At 39.1% G+C, this 19797-nt stretch overlaps 2 protein-coding genes and 1 long non-coding RNA gene across 5 annotated transcripts in view; 1 reads left to right on the forward strand and 2 right to left on the reverse strand.

The window, feature by feature from the left end:
* LOC133564198 (neuropilin-2-like) overlaps nt 1-19797 on the reverse strand; it is a 461460-nt gene that overhangs the window by 151638 nt on the left and 290025 nt on the right. The window lies entirely within an intron of this gene.
* On the forward strand, nt 1687-13926 carry LOC133564209 (uncharacterized). Its single transcript, XR_009809251.1, has 3 exons — nt 1687-1827; nt 7537-7607; nt 13672-13926. It is a non-coding gene; the product is annotated as an uncharacterized LOC133564209 (long non-coding RNA).
* On the reverse strand, nt 7504-10250 carry LOC133564203 (olfactory receptor 6N1-like). The gene has a single exon (XM_061918357.1). It carries the CDS (start codon nt 9775-9777, stop codon nt 8827-8829), a length of 951 nt encoding a protein of 316 aa, XP_061774341.1. The 5' UTR covers nt 9778-10250; the 3' UTR covers nt 7504-8826.

Here is a 19797-nt window from a genome sequence, read left to right on the forward strand (position 1 = left end):
CCTGATATTTGCCCTGAGGTGGACAATGATCATGTTTCTCTCAGAGGAATATTCCCACGGCACATGGCCATATTGTGAATGAGGTGACTTGTGACTTGCTCAGTGACATTCTTTTCAAAAGAAAAAAAATTGTATAACAAACACGCCACCGTTGCTGTGTACATGTTACCATTAGTGGTTTAGCACAACAAACATGACATGTATTTGTATTTTAATACCTATGTTTTTCACAATTAGCAATTAAATTGAATGGAAATTGCTTACCGGCTGGAGGAATTTGCCTGGTGTTCAGGCTTGTCACACACACACACACACACACACACACACACACACACACTCACACACACACACACACACACACACACACACACACACACACACACACACACACGGTGTGTGAGGTCATGTACTTTTTCCAAGATTTAGTTTGGGACCTCATTTCAGTCTTTAATATTACTGCTGTAACTAGCTAATATATGCAAAACCATTATTTTTCCTAAAATTTTGTGGGTTCATCCCTATATAATAATAATAATAATGATAATAATAATAATAAAGTTGAAGTTAAAGTACCAATGATTGTCACACACACACTAGGTGTGGCAAAATTATTCTTTGCATTTGACCCATCATCCTTGATCACCCTCTGGGAGGTGAGGGGAGCAGTGAGCAGCAGCGGTGGCCACGCCTGGGAATCATTTTTGTTGATAGTACGGTAGATTTGGCTATAGTTATGTGTGTAAGAAAGACACAACCAACAAAAATGCAGTTTAAATATATTAATAATTAGACATTAAGAAGTCAATCCATCAATGAATCAATGTTTATTTATATAGCCAAAAATCATAAGTGTCTCAAAGGGCTGCACAAACCACAACAACATCCACAGTAGGGCAAGGAAAAACTCACACCCAATGGGACGTCGGTGACAGTGACAATGATGACTATGAGAAACCTTGGAGAGGACTGCATAAAAATAGCTGACAGTTTCCCCCCCCCCTTCTCTGGGATTATATTCCCATTTTTGATCTCGGACGTCTGTTCACTTATAGCATATAAGAATATTCTATTACTATTAAGCAAACTACGAATAATAAAACACGCCAAAACATGTGTCCTTTATCATAGCTACATGTATGACCAAAAACACGTGAAAATCAGTGGTATTCAGTGAGGTAAAATGAATTAAATGCTCTGGCAAGTCTATTGCTCCTGCCAAATGAATTGCACTGAGTGGAGCGGATCACCACTCCAAGATGGCGGCCCTGCGTCGCGTTTCCTATAAGATGTCTATGTTTAAAGCACTTTGGAGAGTTAGCGCCCTGTAGGCATGCGCACCTTCAAATGACTATTAATCGTTATGTCATAGCTGGTGAATGCAGTTAATCTTATAATTGAAAGCGGAAAATAGGAATCCCTTGTCTAACCTGATGTGCACTTATATTTATATAAACATATATGTAAACATGTGCAGTTAATTCCAATAATAACGCAGTTGTGTGTCATTTACAGTCAGTAATAACTTGCCTTGGACCGCCATGCTGGCATGAGAATGTTGCGCAACAGTGACCTCTTCAGGCGATAGCTTGCTAGTGCACTTAAAAAAATGGGACGTCCGCGCCCTGTGAAGAACACGATGACGTAACCTCTTTAAAAAACGAGCGGACACGAGCACGTTGGGGACAACGTGCACGCGAGTCACGTGACCCAGCCTGGGAGGGAGAAAGACAAGACTTTAGCCGAAACTTGAACATTCCAAAACTCGACGTCTAATTAATTAAAAAAAAGAGCGCCGCAATTTATTCAGCGGTCTTCACAAAACACTTGGTGAGTAAACTGTCAAGAAAACTGAAGTTAATTTAGATTCACAGTGAATAGAGTAAAGGCCTTGTTGAGACCAATTTAGCTAAGCTAAGCTAACACGGACTATGACATGCTGATTTTTTTTTAGTACATTAATTGTCATAGCTCATTATTAAAAATGGTTTAAAAAAAGGCTTAAATATGATAAGTTTATTATAAAACTTAGTTGGTGACTTGGAGTACAACTAAACTGAATTGTTAGTGCTTATTGTTACATTCTAGCTGCTTTATCAATTGCTACACATCCTCTTTTCTTTTTAATTGGGTTCAAATGGTGACTCTTCATAAACACAGTAAGCAAACGAACTTGAAATGACGGAATATAAGTAAATCTGTGTCACACTTTGATAAAAGGATTTGGACTCAGATACAGAGTTGGGACTTTAGACAGGCTTTTATTTTGACAATTTCCGTTTACCTCCCGAGTCAAGAAAAAACATTATCTATAATCACTAAAATAAACTACTCGGCGAAAAGGTTCCAGAAAAAGAAGGAACAACCGAAAATCACTCCGAACGGAGGAAAACACACAAGTAAAGACGATCTATAAACAGTATTTAACAAAAAGCGCTCCAACAGGAGGACCAAAACATCTAAAATGTAAATAGTCATGAAAATAAAGAAAACACATTGAATAAGAAGTTGTGTCCAAACAGTTTTTGTTTTTTTTTACCAAATAAAAATATCAAAACGCCCCCCCCTCCCCATAAAGTTGAAAATTTTGGACACCCCTGCCATACACAATAATGTTGTGAAACACAGGAAATAATCTTTTAAAAAGGGTTAATCTCCTGTTTAGTCTGAGATAGGCGCCAGCGCCCCCCCCCCCCCCCCCCCCCGCGACCCCAAAAAGGGGAATAAGCGGTAGAAAATAGATGGATGGATAGTGTTTGATAAATTAGGAGAAACATCAGAAGTTTAAGACTGCAATTTTGAAAATATACACCTTAGGAAACTATCTTTTTGACTGAACTACGGCATAGCTCGGTTGGTAGAGCGGCTGTGCCAGCAACTTGAGGGTTGCAGGTTCGATTCCCGCTTCCGCCATACTAGTCACTGCCGTTGTACCCTTGGGCAAGACACTTTACCCACCTGCTCCCTGTGCCACCCACACTGGTTTAAATGTAACTTAGATATTGGGTTTCACTATGTAAAGCGCTTTGAGTCACTAGAGAAAAGTGCTATATAAATATGATTCACTTCACATCTATGAAAATTTTCTACACTAACTAATCTAAGTATTTAACAAAAATAGTCACTCAAAAAGTTGAGGAATGAATGAAAAACTTTTAACTGAAACTTACCACTGCGGCTGAATAACTAAATAATCAAAATCACTCTGCTGAGGAGGAAGAAAGGAAAACTCAAAATATTCATAAAGGGGTTCAGGATCAAGGGACATAGGCACAAGACAAGGCAAGGCATGGACAAAGACATGGACGCTAGAGAGCACGAATAAACGAGACAATCTGGCACAGAACAAAGGAAGGAGTGAGCTTATAAACACATGAAGGTAATAGGGAACAGCTGGAAACAATCAGAGAACAGGGATGACGTCAGACTGATGACACAAAAGGAAGGGCAAGTGACCTGAAATGAGAGGAGAGTTACTTTTCAAATTAAAACCATAAGACAAAAAACCCAAAACAAGACATCCCTCACCCCGGTGTGACAATCTGTTATGGTAGGTGTCAGCGTGTAAAGCAGGGGTCTCCAACCTTTTTGAAACCAAGAGCTACTTCTTGGGTACTGATTAATGCGAAGGGCTACCAGTTTGATACACACTTAAATAAATTGCCAGAAATAGCCAATTTGCTCAATTTACCTTTAATAAATAAATATATATGTATAAAAAAATGAGTATTTCTGTCTGTCATTCCGTCGTACATTTTTTTTCCTTTTACGGAAGGTTTTTTTGTAGAGAATGAATGATGAAAAAAACACTTAATTGAACGGTTTAAAAGAGGAGAAAACACAGAAAAAAAAATAAAAAAATTTTGAAACAGTTTATCTTCAATTTAAACTCTTTAAAATTCCAAATTCAACAGAAAAAAATGAAGAGAAAAACTAGCGAAGCCGAATTTTTTGAAAAAATTAAAAAAATTATTTATGGAACATCATTAGTAATTTTTCCTGATTAAGATTGATTTTGGAATTTTGATGACATGTTTTAAATGGGTTAAAATCCAATCTGCACTTTGTTAGAATATATAACAAATTGGACTTTGTTAGAATATATAACAAATTGGACCAAGCTATATTTCTAACAAAGACAAATCATTATTTCTTCTAGATTTTCCAGGACAAATTTTTTAAAAATAAATTCAAAATACTTTGAAATAAGATTTAAATTTGATTCTACAGATTTTCTAGATTTGCCAGAATAATTTTTTTTGAATTTTATTATAATAAGTTTAAAGAAATATTTCACAAATATTCTTTGTCGAAAAAAACAAAAGCTAAAATGAAGAATTAAATTAAAATGTATTTATTATTCTTTACAATAAAAAAACAATTACTTGAACATTGATTTAAATTGTCAGGAAAGAAGAGGAAGGAATTTAAAAGGTATATGTGTTTAAAAATCCTAAAATAATTTTTAAGGTTGTATTTTTTCCCTAAAATTGTCTTTCTGAAATTATAATAAGCAAAGTAAAACAAAAAAAAAAAGAATTTATTTACACAAAGGAAGACAAAGTCTTTAAAATATTTTCCTGGATTTTCAAATTCTATTTGAGTTTTGTTTCTCTTAGAATTAAAAATGTCGAGCAAAGCGTGACCAGCTTGCTAGTAAATAAATAAAATTAAAAAAATAGAGGCAGCTCACTGGTAAGTGCTGCCATTTGAGCTATTTTTAGAACAGGCCAGCGGGCGACTCATCTGGTCCTTACGGGCTACCTGGTGCCCGCGGGCACCGCGTTGGTGACCCCTGGTGTAAAGTATATGTTGTGTTGTGTGTGTTTTCCCCAAAACATTTTTCAAAATTGAATATTTGATGTGAAGTAATTGCAGCCTTACATAGGTCAATAATTCATCATAACAACATTTATTTTGAGTCATCCATCCATCCATTTTCTACCGCTTATTCCCTTTGGGGGCGCTGGTGCCTATTCAAGCTACAATCGAGCGGAAGGCGGGTAAACCTGGACAAGTCGCCATCTCATTGCAGGGCATTTTGAGTCATTATTATATGATTCATTCTTATGTTATGTCAGGTTAAAACATTGATGACATCTATTAAACAGACAAGAAGCAAGGAATCATGCAGAGACAGTGTTTAATTTGGCTCATTGAGGAGAGACGTATTGGGCTGTACCCCTTGTTACAGATCCAACCTACGCTCTAAGGTCCAGTTCCCATGTGCTCCTCTATTTATTCGGGAGGTCCCTGGTTACATCCCTGAGGCTGCATGCCAAAGGAAGGGGGGTAATTTCAGCAGTCCCAGTTAGACACAATATATGATTATTCAGAAATGCAAATGCGCTGACACTCGTGATATCGCCCAGTCTCTACTTTTTTTCGTCACGGTACTCGATGTTCGGCCTTGGCAGTCAGCAGGCCGAGTGTGGACACAAACACTGATACGAGACGACTCGCAATCTTTGGACTGCAAGTTGTCCCTTTGCACGGATAGAAAAGTACAACTTCAGCACAATTGATAATAACTATAGCAATGGCCCTTAAGCATAAGAGTTGTTTTGATCATTTATACATAGTTATTCTAACATTTTATGAGCAATGACAGATTAAAACAAAACAAACTAAATGCCTCGGAGATCCAAAAGACCCCCACTCATAAGTGTTAAAAATACATCATAAATTAATATATCTTATTTTTACCTCAACCCTTAAATCCATAGATCAACTTCAGATCGATCCGTTGGCATAATGTTTATTTTTTAAATGTTTTATATCCTTTTTTTTTTCAAAGAAAACCAATTTTTTATGGCAAAAATACAACAAAATATGCAATATTTTCCTCAAAACATTTTTCAAAATGTAATATTTAATGTAAAGTAATTTGAGCCTTACATAAGTCAATATTTCATAACATTTATTTTGATTCATTATTATTTTATGAGCAATGACAGTTAAAAAAAAATACTTTAGGCCTCGTGATCAAAAGACCCCCACTCATAAGTGTTAAAAATACATTGTATATCAATATATCTCATTTTTACCTCAACACTTAAATTCCTAGATCAACTTCAGATCTATCCGTTGCCATAATGTTTATTTTTTTAATGTTTTATATCCTTTTCTTTCAAAGAAAACCCATTTTTTATGGCAAAAACACAACTAAATAAGCAAAATTTTCCCCAAAACATTTTTCAAAATGTAATATTTCATGTGAAATAATTGGAGCCTTACATAGGTCAATAATTCATAACAACATTTATTTTTATTCATTTTTAGTTTCGGAGCAATGACAGTTTAAAAAAAATGACTTAAGGCCTCGTGATCCAAAAGACCCCCACTCATAAGTGTTAAAAATACATTGTATATCAATACATCTAATTTTTACCGCACAGCTTGAATCCCTAGATCAACTTCAGATCTATCTGTTGCCATAATGTTTATTTTTTAAATGTTTTATATCCTTTTCTTTCAAAGAAAACCCATTTTTTATGGCAAAAACACAACTAAATATGCAGAATTTTCCCCAAAACATTATTCAAAATGTAATATTTCATGTGAAGTAATTGGAGCCTTACATAGGTCAATAATTCATAACAACATTTATTTTTATTCATTTTTAGTTTCGGAGCAATGACAGTTTAAAAAAAATGACTCAAGGCCTCGTGATCCAAAAGACCCCCACTCATAAGTGTTAAAAGTACATCGTATATCAATATATCTCATTTTTACCTCACAGCTTGAATCCCTAGATCAACTTCAGATCTATCCGTTGCCAAAATGTTTATTTTTTAAATGTTTTATATCCTTTTCTTTCAAAGAAAACCCATTTTTTATAGCAAAAACACAACTAAATATTCAACATTTTCCCCAAAACATTAAAAAAAAATTTAATATTTCATGTGAAGTAATTGGAGCCTTACATAGATCAAAAATTCATAAGAACATTTATATTTTATTCATTTTTAGTTTTGGAGCATTGACATTTTAAAAAACAAACAGACTAAACCTCAGGGATCCAAAAGACCCCACTCATAAAAGTGTTAAAAAATTGTCATTTATCAATATATCTTATCCTTACCTCAACGCTTAAATCTCTAGCTCTACTTCAGGTCTATCTGTTGGTTATAAGTTTTTTATTATAATTTCAGCAATGACTGTTTAGAAGTAGGACACATCATACATGGTAACTTTGTGTTATTCGTTTCGGTTTTATTCGGTTTGCTTTTTCATTCCAATTTTAATGGGGTTTTTTTGTAATAGTAATTTTTAAATTGGCCGAGGGCCGTTAAACATTTTTAGCTATGAGCTAGGTTGCACTGGACTAACCCAAATAGAAACACAATGACTTTCTACGCCATCACAAAGAATTGTACAGCTACAATGGCAAACACAATTGTCAATCAAAACAACCTATTATATTTAAATATTTGATCTTTTTAATGCAGCTTTTGAATTAGGTGGACAAGAGTATATTTGTAATTGAAACCACAATAAATGCAATTATGTTGTAATGTGTTTTATTTGTATTTACAGCAAGTCGTATTGTCATTCGTCCGGTGTAGAAAGGAGATGACGAGACGGGGAAATTCTATTCAACTCTTGAGGTAAGGTGTGCACAACCTCACCATCACCATCCTAGAAGGCCTTAGGAGAAGTCATCGGTGATACAACAAGACAACAGTAGTATAGGAATTCTAAAGGCCTACTGAAACCCACTACTATCGACCACGCAGTCTGATAGTTTATATGTCAATGATAAAATCGTAACCTTGCAACACATGCCAATACGGCCGGGTTAGTTTACTAAAGTGCAACTTTAATTTTTTGCGCCGAAAAATTCTGCTGAAAACGTCTCAGTATGATGACGCCTGCGCGTGGCGTCACGGATTGTAGAGGACATTTAGTGCCAGCATCGTGCCAAGCTATTAAGTCGTCTGTTTTCATCGCAAAATTCCTCAGTATTCTGGACATCTGTGTTGGTTAATCTTTTGCAATTTGTTCAATGAACAATGGAGACATCAAAGAAGAAAGCTGTAGGTGGGAAGCGGTGTATTGCGGCCGGCTTTAGCAACACAAACACAGTCGGTGTTTCATTGTTTACATTCCCGAAAGATGACAGTCAAGCTTTACTATGGAATAGAGATGTCAAGCGAACACGGTTGGATTGGACCACACACACAAAGTACAATGTATTATGCAGTGATCATTTTTACCATTCTGTATTCTGAAGGCGATCTATGTCGTGTGCTACTCCAGCATCAATATCAGCAGCGTCCTCCTGACTGTCACCGTCAGGTTCAAAGCGGTATGGCTCTATCCCTTGTTGCAGTTGGGCCTGGCCGAGTGGTCCTGGCACCCCCACGGCTGCCACGGTGCCTCTTACAGCATCTTCCCTATCTGAATCGCTCCCACTGCCCTCTAGTCTTTTTTTTTTAATTTAATTAAATTTTTTTTGTAGTCCTTCACTCTCACTTTCCTCATCCACAAATCTTTCATCCTCGCTCAAATTAATGGGGAAATCGTCCCTTTCTCGGTCCGAATCGCTCTCGCTGCTGGTGGCCATGATTGTAAACAGTCTTCAGATGTGAGGAGCTCCACAACCCGTGACATTACGCACATATTGTCTGCTACTTCCGGTACAGGCAAGGCTTTTTTATCAGCACCAAAAGTTGTGAACTTTATCATCGATGTTCTCTACAAAAATCCTTTCAGCAAAAATATTGCAATATTGCGAAATGATCAAGTATGACACATAGATTGGACCTGCTATCCCTGTTTAAATAAGAAAATCGCATTTCAGTAGGCCTTTAAGTTGGCGCTGTATTAATGAGATTCTTGCCAGAAAAATACTTTTTTGCGCCCTAGAAATCTTTTGCACGACTGTCTTATCTTGGGCAGTTTCAAACCGTAAATAAAAGGGGTGAGCATAGGTTGACAAATAAGCAGATATATGGAAAAGAAAACACGCACTCTGTCAGTTAAAAGGATACCTTCGATCTTGCTCTCGCAAACGGTCATAGTTGTGCCGACAAACATGTTCGACATGGAAAAAATGTGCGGGGTACAGGTGGTGATGGCTTTCAGCTTGTTCTCTTTGGAAGTACTGAAGCAAACCACCAGGATCTCCACGTAGGACACCACGACCAGAGCAAACGGGAAGACGAAGGCCATAAGGACATAAAGAAGTTCAATTACACTGTTGATAACTGAAACCGAACATGCCAGTTCAGCCATTAATTGGTGGTCGCAAAACACCTTGTTGATGACGTTGCCACAAAGTTTCACATTGACGACAAACACGAAGGATATCAGGTATATAGACAAGGAATACAACCAGACGAACAGAACGATGACAGCCGCTCTCCTCGTTGTCATGGTGGCGGTGTAACGCAGGGGGTTGCAGATGGAGAAGTAGCGGTCGTAAGCCATGGCCGCCAGACTGCAAAATTCCACGGTGGCGGACGTGTAGATGTAAAACATCTGCAGGAAACACCACGACACGGGCACGCGGTGGAGCTCGGAGAACATCTGCGAGAGCATGAGAGGATACAGAGACGTGCTGCCGCTGATCTCGTTCACCAGCAGGTTACAAAGCAGCATGTACATGGGCTCGTGCAGCCTCCTGTCCACAAATATCACCACGATGAGCGTAGTGTTGGCCACACATATGGAACAGTACCACAGCAGCAACAGCACAAAATACAAGTAGCGTATCTGTCCCACGTGGAAGTAGGCGCTCAGGACAAAGAACGCAATCTCGCTTGAGTTCTCCATTGCAGTGTCAATGACATTCACAGCTTACAATTGGAAAAGAATGCAAGGCATAGAAAAAAGACAGGAGGAAGATGAGTGAGATCATCACCTGAGAGGAACATGTGATGACAGCTGGATGAGAAGGAAGACAACATTGACATTGTTATTTTGTCAAATTCACCACAAATATAGCACACCTGTCAGTGAAAACAAAAACAAGAACAACGTGAAAGTCGGACGTCTTCCACACCTCAAGGTCAAGAGCTCCTGGTGGCTCCTGCATCCCCCCCGCCCAGTCATCTCTACAGCAGCTACAGCCGGACTTTTATGGAAGTGAGGACCAGTAGGGCGGATCGAACCACAGCCTCAGCAAACCAATTAAAAGTCAAGTAACTCCTTCCGACAGCTAAGACTTCTCATTGGCCACAAAATTAAATGTATCTGGATTTTTTTTCATGTCAGTGCGAACGGTATCCATCCATCCATCCATTTCCTACCGCTTATTGCCTTTGGGGTCGCGGGGGGCGCTGGTGCCTATCTCAGCTATAATCGGACGGAAGGCGGGGTACACCCTGGACAAGTCACTACCTCATCACAGGGCCAACACAGATAGACAGACAACATTCACACTCACATTCACACACTAGGGACCATTTTTAGTGTTGCCAATCAACCTATCCCCAGGTGCATGTCTTTGGAAGTGGGAGGAAGCCGGAGTACCCGGAGGGAACCCACGCATTCACGGGGAGGACATGCAAACTCCACACTGAAAGATCCCGAGCCCGTGATTGAACCCCAGGCTACTCAGGACCTTCGTATTGTGAGGCAGACACACTAACCCCTCTGCCACCGTGAAGCCGCGAACGATATAACTCAATTTATTTCAAATCTGACCCGGGCCTCTTTTGTTTGTGGTCAAATCCGACGTTACTTATGCTGCCAAATTTGATACTGATCATCCATGAGAGTGACTTGTTGATACCGATCACATGTATTAACTGTAAATTTTTTTGATTTGCCGTATTTTCCGTACAAGAAAGCGCACCGGTATATTAGCCAAGCCCACTAAATTGTTATTTTTCCATATATTAACCACTTCGGACTATAAACCGCAGATATATACGTTGCGAAAAGAGTTATTTACACAGATAGATAAATGTTTATTTACATACCTTAACTGTTTTCAAACGGTGTCTGTTACACGGCAGTAAAATGGCTGATTAAAAAAAAAAACAGAAGTCATTGTCATGGACCCACTAGCTGCAGAAGCAAGCTATCCAATCCGTTTTACAGACTCAATAACTCCACGGTGACGTTTTGGGGAATTTACTGAAACGATACAAAAAGCTGCAGCTATCGAATACTTTAGTAATCGAGTGTTCTATCGAATATCCCGATCGATTAATCGATTAATCCAATAAATCATATTTTTGCATAATTAAGGTTTAATTATACATTTTAAGATGTGCCCTCAATTATTGCGTTTGGCCTAATTGTCTTTTATTTCCTAAACGCCTGTTTTCATTATTGAAGGCTGACACACACAGCTAAAATGTGTTCGTGGTTGATTGTGCCAATTTTTGTGTGTTAATAAAAACAGGTGCGCTCACAGTCCTATGTGCTGTGTGGTGTGACCGCATAAACGTAGTTCTTGTCTCTCGTGCGTTTTTGATGATTATTATACGGTGCCGTTTAAACGTCGGTTTCTCCACGCAAATCCACTGCCGACAATACGTAAACAATGTAAAAAGTCAAACCACTTAATAATGACAACAGTTTAAAATTTTAAGAACGCAATACAGTTCATTGGATGCAAAATAGTAATCAATGTTTATTTTGCCATCATAACATGTTTGAGATGAAAACAAATATATATAAAATGAGTTCAAAATTAATATTCGCTGAGAAAGTTAAAACTGAAATATATTCTTAGTATTGAAAATAAATAATTGAGAACAGTTTTCATTATATCAAACATAAAAAGTGGATTAGGTAGTGTCTTTAACACTGCATTTGAAATGTGCAACTTCATATTCAGAACCAATATGCCTGACAGGAACTTGGCACATAAGTGCTACCACTGTGAACAAGGACTTGGAACTCTTACATTCTACAGAGACCATAGTGGGTGTAAGTGCAAGCCATCCAAGTAGCGTGTGGTTGCATGACTTGAATAACCCGAATAACTTTGCACGATTACTTTCGCGTGGTTACTAATGAAAGGCTAATTGAACACGACAGCTTGGATAGCGTTGTTAGTTTTCAACACCTTTCGGCGGCATTTGATGACTTTGCGGGTGTGAGAGAACACATCCTGGTTAATAACATTTATTTTGCTAACACAACTTTTGCGTTTACATTTGATAATTAGTGTTTCCCACAGAAAATGTGTTAGTTAAGGTGGTTTCTCTCCAGGGGACAGGCGGACGGACGGGGAAGGGGCTGGATGGGTGTAAGGAACAGTGTATTTTGTCCTGTCGCCACCATCACGTCTCCATCTCACCACAGCCTGGGGGGGCAATAGACTACAGACTGTGGTGAAGTAGGCTGGCTTCGTCGCGTGAATAAGCCTACAATTTTTGGTTGTGTTTTCCACTCCGTATGCTAAGTGGCAATATACCATATATATCTCCATATTTTTTCTGTAAAGTAAAAACAAAAGACGAAACAGTCCTAGTTACCTGAGATACTAAGTATGTCATTATTTTGTCTTAGTAAGTCAATATTTACTAAGTCAAAATAATGACATACTTAGTATCTCAGATAGCTAGGACTAAGTAGAAATTAAAGACTTGCTGTAAATAAGCGTTTGCAATAGGCGTTTGAAAAAGAGTTAAAAGTGGGGCCACATGCTGACATATTGTATGCTCAAATCATCATGCTTAATTTACAGGACCCCAAAAAAAAAACATAAAAAAATGAATACAAATAAAATATATATATATATTTTTTTTAAGACTTTAGTTCAGGCGGTGGTTATTTGTTGTTAAGGCAGCCGTCTTAACAATGCGCTGCGGGAAACCCTGATAATAGACGGACGTCCCTCAAATCGGATGCTCTCAACAGGTGCTGCATCATCGAACTTGTGCTATTGTGGTATGCAAGCTCCACTTTGCAATGTTTGCATACCACTGCATTTTCCTTCGATTTTATTGTGAAGTGTTCCCACACCTTAGACAACTTTCGTCGCTTTTTAATTCCCTAGTTTTGCTATCGCTCTTGTGCACTGCTTTCTGCGGGGTCTGCCATCGTGAGTTATGTCGGCGAAAAAGTTTTCTAAACTCAAGCGTATTTAAAAGACGGGTGTTGAGCAGTGCAGAGGGCGTATGATCTGTGACCTAAACACGCCGTGCAATACCGAAACAGTCCGTGCGAAATGTGAGCTTTGACTACCGTTTATTAAACGAGGCAAAATGCCGTAAAAAGTTATGTACGACGCCTCGTGGCAGCAAAAATTGAGTATGTATTGTAATCAAATTACTAGAGGAATCATTTCAGCTCTAATGCAAGCCTACTTTTCTGGCCTGTTGGTACCTGTTTTTGTGTATTTGGGATTGCATAAGTGCCAACAAGTAGATTTCAAACCCATTCAAAATAAAAAAATATGGTGCCTTGTTCCAAACAGCGGGTTGAGATTTGCCCCTAAGTTGTGTTGTTTACAAACCTGTGATATAGGGCTGGGAGATACGGCTTTTTTTTAATCCATCCATCCATTTTCTACCGCTTATTCCCTTTCGGGGTACGCGGGGGGCGCTGGCACCTATCTCAGCTACAATCGGGCGGAAGGCAGGGTACACCCTGGACAAGTCGCCACCTCATCGCAGGGCCAACACAGATAGAAAGACAACATTCACACTCACATTCACACACTAGGGCCAATTTTTTTTTGTGTGTGTCCAATCAACCTATCCCCAGGTGCATGTCTTTGGAGGTGGGAGGAAGCCGGAGTACCTGGAGGGAACCCACACATTCATGGGGAGAACATGCAAACTCCACACAGAAAGATCCCGAGCCTGGATTTGAACCCAGGACTGCAGGACCTTCGTATTGTGAGGCAGACGTACTAACCCCTCTGCCACCGCGAATCACAATATTTTTAGGCCATATCGCGATACACGATATATATCTCGATATTTTGCCTTAGCCTTGAATGAACACTTGATGCATATAATCACAGCAGTATAATGATTCTATGTGTCTAGATTAAAAACAATTCGTGTTCATACTGCATTAATATATGCTCATTTTAAACTTTCATGCAGAGAAGGAAATCACAACTAAGTCAGTTGACCAAAACTGTATTTATTAAACAGTTATTAGCAAGTGACTTTTCAAATTATGCTACATATTAGCAGTAATGCTACTTTTGGTAGCAACGCTTGTGCCCCACACTTGACAAATTAAACTTGTCTATTCAACATCTTCCCACTTGAAGCCAAACCCCCGCCAGACAATGGACCCCCTGCTGTTTTTCTTGGGAATTAATTCTTCCTTCATTCGCACCTTCTTCCTCTCGTATTACCACTCGCACGGCTCTGCTAGCATCACAGCTAACGTTACCCAGTCAGCCACCTCTCTGCTGGGCGAAGGCGTATACTAGGGCTGCAAATCTTTGGGTGTCCCACGATTTGATTCAATATCGATTCTTGGGGTCACGATTTGATTCAAAATCGATTTTTTTTCAATCCAACACGATTCTCGATTCAAAAACAATTTTTTCCCGATTTTAAGGATTCTCTATTCATTCAATACATAGGATTTCAGCAGGATCTACCCCAGTCTGCTGACATGCAAGCAGAGTAGTAGATTTTTGTAAAAACTTTTTATAATTGTAAAGGACAATGTTTTATCAACTGATTGCAATAATGTAAATTAGTTTTAACTATTAAACGAACCAAAAATGTGACTTATTTCATCTTTGTGAAAATATTGGACACAGTGTGTTTTCAAGCTTATGAGATGCGATGCAAGTGTAAGCCACTGTGACACTATTGTTCTTTTTTTTTTTTTAATAAATGTCTAATGATAATGTCAATGAAGGATTTTTAATAAAATAAATAAATAAATGGGTTGTACTTGTATAGCGCTTTTCTACCTTCAAGGTACTCAAAGCGCTTTGACACTACTTCCACATTTACCCATTCACACACACATTCACACACTGATGGAGGGAGCTGCCATGCAAGGCGCTAACCAGCACCCATCAGGAGCAAGGGTAAAGTGTCTTGCTCAGGACACAACGGAATTGACGAGGTTGACACTAGGTGGGAATTGAACCAGGGACCCTCGGGTTGCGCACGGCCACTCTCCCCACTGCGCCACGCCGTCCCTTAATCACTGCTATGCTGAAATTATAACTAGTATTGATACTGTTGATGATAATATTTATTTATTTTTGTTTCATTACTTTTGGTTTGTTCTGTGTCGTGTTTGTTTCTCCTCTCAATTGTTCTGTTTATTGCAGTTCTGAGTGTTGCTGGGTCAGGTTTGGTTTTGTAATTGGATTGCATTGTTATGGTATTGCTGTGTATTGTTTTGTTGGATTGATAAAATAAAAAAATAAAAAGATCGATTTAAAAAAAAAATTAGAATCGATTATGAATCGCACAACGTGAGAACCGCGATTCATATTCGAATAGATTTTTTCCCACACCCCTAGCGTATACGTATATGACGTGACAGTATGTGACGTGTGTAAGAAGGTGCGCTTATACACTGTGAGAAGGAGACGCAAGAAGGAGTGGGAAGAGCCTGTATTGTAATGCCTGCAGCTAAAAACAACTCCGTGAGAATGTATACTCGAATATCACGATGTAGTCATTTTCTATATCGCACAAAGACAAACCCGCGATATATTGCGTATATCCATATATCACCCAGCCCTACTGTGATGTCAGCTGACATCTTTATACATGGTGGAGGTTTTCCGGGAAACCTCTACACCATGGGTGTCAAACTCTGGCCCGCCGTGTAATTTAATTTGGCCCTTGAGGCAATATCAATTTAGCATTAGAGCTGGCTCGCCGGTGTTATACAGCGTCGGTGCCGCTGTATAACACCGCATTCACCGCTAATACTCATACTTGCCAACCCTCCTAATTTTCCTGGAAGACTCCCAAAGTTCAGTGCCCCTCCCGAAAATCTCCCGGGGCAACTATTCTCCCGAATTTCAACCAATTTCCACCTGGACAACTATATTGGGGGCTTGCATTTAAGGCACTGCCTTTAGCGTTCTCTACAACCTGTCATCACGTCCGCTTTTCCTCCATACTAACAGCGTGTCACATAATATTTGTGCATTTCACACACACACACACACACACACACACACACACACACACACACACACACACACACACACACACACACACACACACACACACACACACACACACACACACACAAGTCAATGCAACGCATACTTGGTCAACAGCCATACAGGTCACACTGAGGGTGGCCGTATAAACAACTTTAGCACTGTTACAAATATGCGCCACACTGTGAACCCACACCAAACAAGAATGACAAACACATTTCAGGTGAACATCTGCACTGTAACACAACAGAACAAATACCCAGCTACCCTTGCAGCACTAACTCTTCCGGGAAACTTCCAGCAAACTGACCAATAATTAACGTTTTATTCATGCATTTTCTCTTGCTATTTCAAAGCTCGAATGTTTGGTTCATTCATTATTGTTATTTTATTTTCAAATGTATTATTAGCCTGTGGAAAAAAATTGATATTTACCTCAGAAGATTGCAAATAGAAAAAAAGGCATTACATTTTTATTTAAATTGTATTTGATACACCATTGATATTTTTTTTAATTATTATTATTATTATTTGAAACTGGATTTTGCATGTCACTAAAGCTATATAAGCCGTGCTTGTTCAATATTTAATGCAAAACTTGTTTGGGTCCCTATTGAAAGGTTAATTTGTTCAACCTTGGCCCGCGGCTTTGTCCCGTTTAAAATTTTGGCCCACTTTATATTTGAGTTTGACACCCCTTTTCTACACGAAACAGCCATTTTTTCCCCCCATTTTTCACGCGGCAGTTGTAGTCCGAATGAAGATATGTCTACAATGCGACCCAATGACCTAAAACGCTCTGTTAATGGTTGTATTATCCAGCTCATGTCGCTCCCCAAACTCCCAGCCTCATTTAAAAAAGTAAGAAGTGCCTGTTAATTTATGTGTTTAGTGACAATTTAGCCACTCTATTGATTGATTGATTGAAACTTTGATTAGTAGATTGCACAATACAGTACATATTCTGTACAATTGACCACTAAATAGTGACACCCGAATAAGTTTTTCAACTTGTCTAAGTCGGGGTCCACGTAAATCAATTCAATCAACTTATGGTATCACACAGCATGGTTAAGAAACCCGCTTCGGTCAGAAGGATTTACCCAAACTGAATTTAATTGGAAGCTGTTAGTCTAATAATGGGCTTCACGGTGGCAGAGGGGTTAGTGCGTCTGCCTCACAATACGAAGTTCCTGCAGTCCTGGGTTCAAATCCAGGCTCGGGATCTTTCTGTGTGGAGTTTGCATGTTATCCCCGTGAATGCGTGGGTTCCCTCCGGGTACATGCACCTGGGGATAGGTTGATTGGCAACACTAAATTGGCCCTAGTGTGTGAATGTGAGTGTGAATGTTGTCTGTCTATCTGTTTTGGCCGTGCGATGAGATGGCGACTTGTCCAGGGTTTACCCCGCCTTCCGCCCGATTGTAGCTGAGATAGGCGCCAGCGCCCCCCGCTACCCCAAAAGGGAATAAGCGGTAGAAAATGGATGGATGGATAGTCTAATAACAGTTGATTGACAAATGTAATGGTACATTAGCATTGTAGCTTTAACCTGACTACATGTACCACTTTTTTTGGACCATAGTGCAAAAAAAAACATCAATCTGTCAATCCTTTCAGTGTCCGGGCCAGGTAAGGTTCCCCGTGTTGAGTCAAATTAAGCCGCAGGCTCCACTCCTGGTGGTGCTCTTCCGTCCATTCCTTTAAGTGTCAGCTTTGCAACCATACTCCCACCGGAACCCAAAGACTTTTGGTTTCCCGGACGCTTATAAGGCGCACTGCCGATGAGCGGGCCTATTCACGGTCTATTTTCATACAAAAGGCGCACTGGATTAAAAGGCGCATTAAAGTGGTCATATTCTGATTTTTGTGGTAAATTTAATACACTATCTTGTGGTCTAAATAACATGCAATAGTGGAGATTATGTTTTACAGACCATCTTAAATCAACCAACAACGGGGATCAATTTACAAATACAGCTATTTGGCAATTTCGTTTCAAAGTCAGTTGTAAAGGACGTGTATGTATTATCAACATATCCATGTCTTGTGCTTGCTGGGAAAGATAAAGTGCATTGTGGGATGGCAATCTTACAACATATAAAAAAGAAAGTACAAGGAAAAACTATTATCTTATACTGTATGTTAGACTTAGGACCAGAAATACCACACAACTATAAGATAAGATCGTTTGCTAAAGTATTTATTTGGTGTGCACACATTTTAATGAATGTTTATTTGGTCTAAACAGAGACATTTAGACCAAAACATACCTCAATGAGACAAACATGTTTTTTCCCAGCATGGATTTGATGATTAGCTGATGTAATTCCCCGTCTGTTGTGATGCTCTGCCACAGAGGCTCAGGCAAACAGTGTAAACATGATGATTAAACCTCAGGGTCATCAGTCCACTATCCCCATGACACCAATGTACTGTCAGTGTGTAGCCCTGGGACCACACGTCCCTTGTGGAGCACATAGACAAACGTTTGTCCAAAGTCCCTGCGCACATCATAGTGACAACACAAACCCTTGTCCAGAAAAACAGGAAGTCTGAGTTCCTTAGGGGAATGACGGCTGACAATGAAAACAAGAGAACTTGTAATTTGCAAACATGGGTTGTCATATTTACCATTCATTAGTGTCTTACAAGAACAAAGAGTATATAGAGGGAATCTCACAGTTTTACGATAAAATATCAAGTAAAAAATGTAATTTGCCTCATGGGTTAGAAATGAAACAGTAAGGCAATTGTAACATATCCCTCACGTTTCTGCAAATATTTAAAGGGGAAATGCACTTCTTTTGGAATTTTTCCTATCATTCACAATCCTATGTAAGACCAAAACACATACAAACCTCGTTTCCATAGGAGTTGGGAAATTGTGTTAGAAGCAAATATAAACGGAATACAATGATTTGCAAATCCTTTTCAACCCATATTCAATTGAATGCACTACAAAGACAAGATATTTGATGTTCAAACTCATAAACTTTATTTTTTTTTGCAAATAATAATTAACTTAGAATTTCATGGCTGCAACATGTGCCGAAGTAGTTGGGAAAGGGCATGTTCACCACTGTGTTACATCACCTTTTCTTTTAACAACACTCAATACACGTTTGGGAACTGAGGAAACTAATTGTTGAAGCTTTGAAAGTGGAATTCTTTCCCATTCTTGTTTTATGTAGAGCTTCATTCGTTCAACAGTCCGGGGTCTCCGGTGTCGTATTTTATGCTTCATAATGCGCCACACATTTTCGATGGGAGACAGGTCTGGACTGCAGGCGGGCCAGGAAAGTACCCGCACTTTTTTTTTTACGAAGCCACGCTGTTGTAACATGTGCTGAATTTGACTTGGTATTGTCTTGCTGAAATAAGCAGGGGCGTCCATGAAAAAGACGGCGCTTAGATGGCAGCATATATTCCAAAACCTGTATGTACATTTCAGCATTAATGGTGCCTTCACAGATGTGTAAGTTACCCATGCCTTGGGCACTAATGCACCCCCATACCATCACAGTTGCTGGCTTTTGAACTTTGCGTCTATAACAGTCTGGATGGTTCGCTTCCCTTTTGGTCCGGAAGACACAATGTCGAATATTTCCAAAAACAATTTGAAATGTGGACTCGTCAGACCACAGAACACTTTTCCACTTTGCATCAGTCCATCTTAGATGATCTCGGGCCCAAAGAAGCCGGCGGCGTTTCTGGATGTTGTT

Source organism: Nerophis ophidion, linkage group LG13 (genome assembly GCF_033978795.1).
Source record: "Nerophis ophidion isolate RoL-2023_Sa linkage group LG13, RoL_Noph_v1.0, whole genome shotgun sequence".
NCBI classification, from domain to species: Eukaryota; Metazoa; Chordata; class Actinopteri; order Syngnathiformes; family Syngnathidae; genus Nerophis; species Nerophis ophidion.